Source organism: Silurus aristotelis (genome assembly GCF_946808225.1).
Source record: "Silurus aristotelis genome assembly, chromosome: 11".
NCBI lineage: Eukaryota > Metazoa > Chordata > Actinopteri > Siluriformes > Siluridae > Silurus > Silurus aristotelis.
The window spans coordinates 488265-495764 of NC_139584.1; the positions used below are offsets into that span (position 1 = coordinate 488265).

The window sequence follows — 7500 nt, forward strand, 5'->3', positions numbered from 1 at the left end:
TAAACAGACAGCAGGTTCTGTGACTCCTGTTGGAGGGAAAAGCTCTCAGGTCTCAGGTAAAGGAAGTAAAGGTAAAAAAGCTCCGCCTCCTCGAGTAGAAACCAAACTGAAACGCAGAGGAGAAGAAACCTGCAACTACATTGGTAACGCTCTCACTAAGGTCAAAGATCACATACAGATACCACACAGCACAGCTGCAGCTGCATGATGCCGTGTGTGTATGTGTGTGTGTGTGTGTGTGTGTGTGTGCGTGTGTGTGTGTGTGTGTGTGTGTGTACGCGTGTGGGAATTTAGATGATGAACCAGACGACGGCCCACAGCACTACGTCCTCATGACGGGTTTTCATCAGCCGAGTCTGATCTCTGCATTAGACTCCATAGGGGTTCATGTCTCCAACGTCATCAGACTGAAGTCAGACAGTAGTCAGATCTCACATGTGGCTCAGGAGGAGGGGAACACCGAGATGACTGAGGAACAAGGTCAGAATTGACACTAACTGTTTTTTACCTCAGACTGAAGCTTGGCCTCTGATTATTCTCCACCCCATTATGGTTCCTCACCAACAAACTGATCACATCTTTTCCATTACAGAGGGTTGAGATGGAGACAGAACCCAGGGAACTCTGTGTCCTAACTCTAGATTATTTCGCTATTTTCCCCTTAGAGCTTTCAGTCGGTGTGCAGGAGCTCCAGCAGGACCTCAGCGTCTTCTGGGATCAGCTGGATGGAGTTCTGAACAGCGCCGGCTTCCAGTCCAGACTCTCCGATGTCGCTCGCCTGGACTACACAGTGGGTCAGAACCTGTTGAGCAGAGATTTAACCAAATCTGCTGAAATGGTACACACACACACACACACACACACACACACACACACACACACACAGTATTTCAGTGAATACTCCTCGTCAGTACAGTATATTCTATAAACAGCTATTAGACATTTCAATGTTTCATGTTGTGTGTAGCAGGAAGTGGGCGTGGCCATATTTGAGGGCATGGCCTGTTTGGTGTATGACTGCTTGGATTGGAGGAGGCAGCATGAGCACTACCTAAACACAATGAGACTGATCAACATCCCAAACATCTACACACCTGTACACAACATCCCACCTGATGCCCCTACTGAGGTACACACACACACACACACACACACACACACACACACACACACACACACACACTAGGAGAGGGGTAGTTCATTGGGTAAAGCTCTAGGTGGAAGAAGCTGTTTTTGTAACTTGGTTGATGTGATTATTAAAAGAGGAGTTGCTCTAAAATAACTCCCAGGTCTTTTACTGTTGAACTAGTGGTTACGGAACATCCGTCTAAATGCAGGTTGAGATGCTGGAGCTTCTGTGTACTGGTTTTTGGGCCGATGAGCAAAATCTCAGTCTTATCAGAATTTAAAAGTAGAAAGTTATGGGTCATCCAATCTCTTATTTCTTTAACACACTCAGTTATCCGAGTTAATTGAGCGTATCGCCTGGTTTAGATGAGATTTATAGCTGAGTATCATCAGCGTAACAGTGGAAGCTAATCCCATGCCTTCTAATAATATTTCCTAACGGAAGCATGTATATTGTAAGGAGCAGGGGTCCTAGAACTGAACCTTGTGGCACGCCATAGTTCACTAGCATTAGCCTTGATAGCTCTCCATTTAAGTCTACAAAATGGTAACGATCGGACAGGTAGGATTTGAACCAGCTTGAAGCCTGTCCCTGAATGCCGATGTAATTCTGTAAGCGATCCAGGAGGAGATCATGATCTATAGTGTCGAATGCAGCACTAAGATCTAGTAAAAATAAACCAAAAGTAAACCAAACTACTTTTCTGTATAGACTTTATTATTAATGTGTTTAATGAGGTTGGTCTTTTAAACCACAGTCTTATTGCATTAATCCACATTAAGTGTTTGAGAATGTCCTCACATCACAGCAGAGCTTAGTGTTCCGACCCAGTGTTCCGACTCTGTGCTCTGACTCTGACTGTGTGTGTGTTTGTGTCTTTGTGTGTGTTTGTGTGTGTGTGTGTGTGTGTGTGTATGTGTGTGTGTGTGTGTGTGTGTTGCAGGTTGTATCAGTGAGGATGAAGTCAGAGGAGAGATCAGGTATGACCGTGTGTGTGTGTGTGTGTGTGTGTGTGTGTGTGTGTGTGTGTACTGTTTATGGAATTTTGATTATATGGATGTTATAAAAGGTTGCTATGCTTACTGTGTGTGTGTGTGTGTGTGTGTGTGTGTGTGTGTGTGTGTGTGTAGATGTGGATATGAGGCTGTACACTGATCTCCTGGACAGAATTCCTCTACATTGTGTCTCTGTTCCTTTGATCCTACACTGTCTACTAGAACAGGTTTATTTTATACCACTCTCTCTCTCTCTCTCTCTCTCGCTCACTCTCTCTCTCTCTCTCTCTCTCACTCTCTCGCTTTATCTCACGCGCTCTTGCTCTCTCTCTCTCTCTCTCTCTCTCTCTCCCTCTCTCTCGATCTCTCTCTCTCTCTCTCTCTCTCTCTCTCTCACTCTCTCGCTTTATCTCACGCGCTCTTGCTCTCTCTCTCTCTCTCTCTCTCTCTCTCTCTCTCTCTCTCTCTCTCTCCTTCTCTCTCTCTCCTGTAAAAGTAAAACAGGATGTGGTTTGTTCAGGTGGTTTTATCAGAACAGGAAGTGAGCGGTGGATCGGATGGGAGATCAGACCCTGAGCGTGATTTGATCTTCTACATGATGGGAAGTGTGAAGCCCCAGTGTGAGCAGGAGTGCAGCGTTAGTACAACACACACACACGCACACACACACACACACACACACACACACACACACACACACACACACACACACATATATATACAGCGGGTAAAATAATTATTAATTATTTGGGGAGTTAGGGAAGTGTTAAACACAGTGTTTTTTAAAACTTCGTACAAAAGCCTTTGTTGATAATGACGTCTTCAAGACATCTCCTTTATGGAGAAACTGGTTTCACGCTTTGCTTAGGGGTGATTTTAACCCATTCTTCTACACAAACACTCATCAGATCTTGAGGGTTCTGTGGCCTCTTCTATTCAATTCAATTGAATTTAATTCATGTTTATTTGTGTTGCAATTTTAACAATGAACATCATCTCAGAGCAGCTTTACACAGATAATGTGGTGATAAAAATTAAGATTTTCTTTATAAGTGTAAGTTTGTCCCTGATGAACAAGTCGGTGGAGACTGTGGTGAAGGAAAAAGGAAGGAACATAAGGAAGAAACCTTGAGAGGAACCAGACTCAAGAGGGAACCTTATCCTCATCTGGGTGACACCGAATGTCAATTTATTACAGATAAACGATGTTGAGGTGCAGTGATGGAGATCAGATACAAACTGTAGTCCTGAGTCAGTGTAGCAGACTGTTGATAATCTAACTACAGTCCAATCCATCCTCAAAGCTCCCGTTCTTACTCCAAAATTTCATGGAACCACCCAAGGCAGTGTTAAAGAACCGTCCCAAGCTGCACAGAGTCGCCTCCAAACAAAGAGAACACTATCCAGAGGCAGACCTGGACAAAGTGGGAAGATCCACGGAGGGGAGAGGGGCAGGAACAGTGATCACTGGAACCTCAGGAGCATGTTTAACTCAACCGAGAGAGAGAGAGAGAGAGAGAGAGAGAGAGAGAGAGAGAGAGAGAGAGAGAGAGAGAGAGAGAGAGAGAGAAGGATATGGATTTTTATGTCTCCTTATTGTTGTATGAAAGTTAATGTCACTGTGCAGTTTGGACTCTGGTAAGACTCACTGTAGCACTAAACTAAAAGGGAGAAGCAGAAGGAAACACAGACATGAGGATCTCTGGGATAAGAGACGACCCATCACACCACCATCAACAAACCTGAGTGAACGTGTGAGTGTGAGGGGACGACAGCATCCAAATATCCCAGTTCACCAAACACTCCATATCCATGATCCCTCCAGATCTGCTCCTTTACCTCACAAACACCTACTGACTAAAGACTCCACTAAATAAATGTGTTCAGCCTCGACTTGAACACTGAGACTGTGTCTGAGTCCCGAACACTGATTGGAAGGTTGTTCCATAACTGTGGGGTTTATAAGAGAAACATCTGCCCCCTGCTGGAGTCTTCATTATTTGAGGTACCAACAAATAGCCTGCACCTTTTGACCTAAGTAGGGGTGGAGGATCATCCTGGTACAGAAGTTCACTCAGATACTGCGGCGTGAGAGCGTTAAGTGCTTTATACGTCAGTAGTAGTATTTTATAATCAGTGTGAGATGTAATTGGGAGCAGTGTAGGTGATTAAAACAGGGCTGATGTGATCATATTTTCTAGATCTAGTGAGGACTCTTGCTGCTGCATTCTGAACTAACTGAAGCTTATTTCTGCACTTACTCCAACACCCAGACAGTAAAGCGTTACAGGAGTCTAATCTAGATGTAAAAGCTGCACTGAGGTCGAGCAAAACAAGTAAAGAGACAAAACCCTGATCAGAGGCCAATAACAGTCATTTAGCACCTTAACTAGCGCCGTCTCTGTGCTATGATGAGGCCGAAATCCTGACTGATACATTTCATAAATGTTATTCCTCAGTAGATGTGAGCAGAACTGCTGTGCTATAACCTCTTCTAGAATCTTGGAGATAAAGAGGAGGTTTGATATTGGACTGTAGTTGGACAGCTGACAGGGTGAAGGTCAGGTTTCTTAATTAGGGGTTTGATACTGCAGTTTGAGGGATTTAGGTACAAAACCAGTGCTAATGGAAGAGTTTATTGTTTTAAAACAGGTTCAATTCCCTCTGGAATGATCTGTTTGAGGAAACTTGTAGGCGAGGGATCGAGAATGCAGGTTGATGAATGTGTGTCTCCACTATGAGTGGGTCCATTCTGATTAATTCCAACTGAATCTAGAATGGACACAACTCAAAATGAATATTAACGTCACCAAAAATGAATGCTTTGTGTAAAGAAGGAGCTAAATTTGTGATGAAATCTGCAAATTCTATGAAAAAAAACAGAGTCGGGCCCCTGGGGGTCTATGAATAATAATTAATGCAATTGACTGACTGGACCTGCTTTTGGACACTGAATATTTTATGTTGTTGTAAAGAACTTCAAATGTTTTACATTTGTGTTTAGTCTTTTGTGTGACGTTTAGATTATTATTATAAATAGCTGCGACTCCGCCTCCTCTGCCATTTAGACGGGGCTGGTGTATGTAGCTATACCCAGGAGGATTCGCTTCATTTAATGCTACATATTCATTTGGTTTAATCCATGTTTCTGTCAAACACATTATTTTAAACTCCTGGTCGGTAATAATTTCTTTTATAGTCAGCGCTTTTGATGTGAGAGATGTAATATTCAGCAATCCTATCTTTAGATCAGAGGTGCTGCTGTGTGTTCAGTCCTATTTAATTTAATGTTAATCAGGTTACTTAAACAGACTTTCTGAGAATCCTATATTTTGGTTTCGCTCGGGGGACAGACACAGTCTCAATATGGTGGATCCTGAGTGACGACTCTGTGCAGCTAGCAGACGGTCGGTTTAGCCTGTCTGTCTGCTCCCTGGCCTTGGCTCTGGACAGTCACTTGTTAACTAGTGCTGTTCTGAGACTATGACCTATACTACAAGAAATGAGAGCAGCACCTTCCCGAGTGGGATGGACACCGTCCCGCCCTAACAGGCCAGCCTTGCCCTCAAAATTGCTCCAATTATTAATGAAGCCCACATTGTTTATGGAGCACCACTCGGACATACAGTAGTTTAGTGACCATAACCTGCTGTAAGATACATGGCCACGTTGCACTGGGACGGGGCCAGAGCATGTTACTGCATCGGGAATTGCCTTCGCTAATTTACACACCTCTATAATATTACTCTTAGTAACCTCTGACTGTCGAAGGCGTATATCATTAGCTCCTGTATGAAAAACTATCGTAGAGAACCTGTGCTTTCCTAAAAACCTAAGCTGACCTGCTATGTCCGGCGCCCTGGCTCCTGGTATACACATAACCTGTGCTGCTGGTGCCCCTAAAGGTCTCGCTTATTTCATGTGCCTCAGAATGAAGTCTCCTATAACCTATAACTATCAACTCTGATCTCAAGTTCTTTCTATGGATCTTTAATGGGATTTGAGGCAGGTGATTGGCTGGAACATTCTAGCAGCTTTATTTTCTTTCTCTGAAACCAGTTGGGAGTTTCCTCAGCTGTGTGTTTGGGATCATCAACTTGATGAAATCTTCACCCTCACTTCATCTTCATCATCCTGAATCATCATTATTAAGAATGTGTCGGTACATTTTTCCATTCATCCTTCAATTATATGAAGTTCATAAATACCAGATGCTAAAAAATGGCCCCACACCATGATGTTCTCGTCTAAAAACTTCACTGTTGGTCAGGTGTTTCTGGGCTGATGTGCAGTGATGTTTGTTCTCCAAACATGCTGTGTATTATGGCATCCAGAGAGTTCAATTTTGGTTTCATCTGACCAGACTTTATTATCCCAGTATTTCACAGGCTTGTTCAAATGTTGTGTAGTAAATGAGCTTCAGCATGCTCGTTCTTCAGCAGTGGAGTCTTGCGTGGTGAGCATGCACACAGGACATGGAGGTTCAGTGCATTACTTATTGTTCTCTTTGAAACAATTGTACTTGCTAATTCCAGGTCTTTCTAAAGCTCTCCACAAGTGGTCCTTGGCTCTTGGGCTCTTCTGATATTCTTTTTACTCCTCTGTCAGAAATCTTGTGAGGAGCACATGATCATAGCCGGTTTCTGGTGAAACGCACACATACACACACATACACACACACACACACACAGATAATATGAAGGTCTTGAGAGCTTTTTGTTTTTACCCATCATGAGATGTTTATTGTATGACACCTTGGTAAAGGAACATGTTTATACAGATGATCAGTTGGGACTAAAGCAGCTGATATTAATGTGCAGTGACACGGAGCAGGACGGTTTTCTAATTACTCATGCCTTTTTTCACCTTCATTTCTTCGTGTTCACTAGTTTTTCCCCTGTGTCATTTCTCATTATTACACATAACTTTATTTATGAACATCTGTGGTTTGATCTGTATGTGTGGACTGCATGGGTTCTTACCAACATCTGGTAAAAATGTAATATCAATAAAACCTTCAGAAATATATTTACTGAGAAAAATGTTTACGTGTTTAATAATTATTTTACCCGCTGTATATAAGTGTATTTATATATAAACACAAAATGTGAAAAAACTAATAAGAAATGTAATTAATTAAACAACCAATTAATAAATTAATTGATAAGACAATTTATAATATTTAATTTTTATATTTATATAATTTATATTATTTTACCTTTAATTTATATACATTAAATATAATATTTACAGTGCAGTGTAAGTGTCTGAACTGTGTGATGCTTATAAATGCATCTTTGTGTGTGTGTGTGTGTGTGTGTGTGTGCACATGTGTGGATATGTGTGTGTATGTGTGTATGTATGCATGCATTTGTG

General features: G+C 42.2%; 1 protein-coding gene across 1 annotated transcript in view; it reads left to right on the forward strand.

The window, feature by feature from the left end:
* spag17 (sperm associated antigen 17) overlaps nt 1-7500 on the forward strand; it is a 26845-nt gene that overhangs the window by 7537 nt on the left and 11808 nt on the right. Inside the window, exons 5-11 of the mRNA XM_083554860.1 lie at nt 8-143; nt 295-480; nt 666-838; nt 968-1129; nt 2073-2109; nt 2260-2351; nt 2645-2761. Coding sequence (XP_083410986.1) covers nt 8-143; nt 295-480; nt 666-838; nt 968-1129; nt 2073-2109; nt 2260-2351; nt 2645-2761 — 903 coding nt within the window. The remainder of the gene's footprint in view (nt 1-7; nt 144-294; nt 481-665; nt 839-967; nt 1130-2072; nt 2110-2259; nt 2352-2644; nt 2762-7500) is intronic.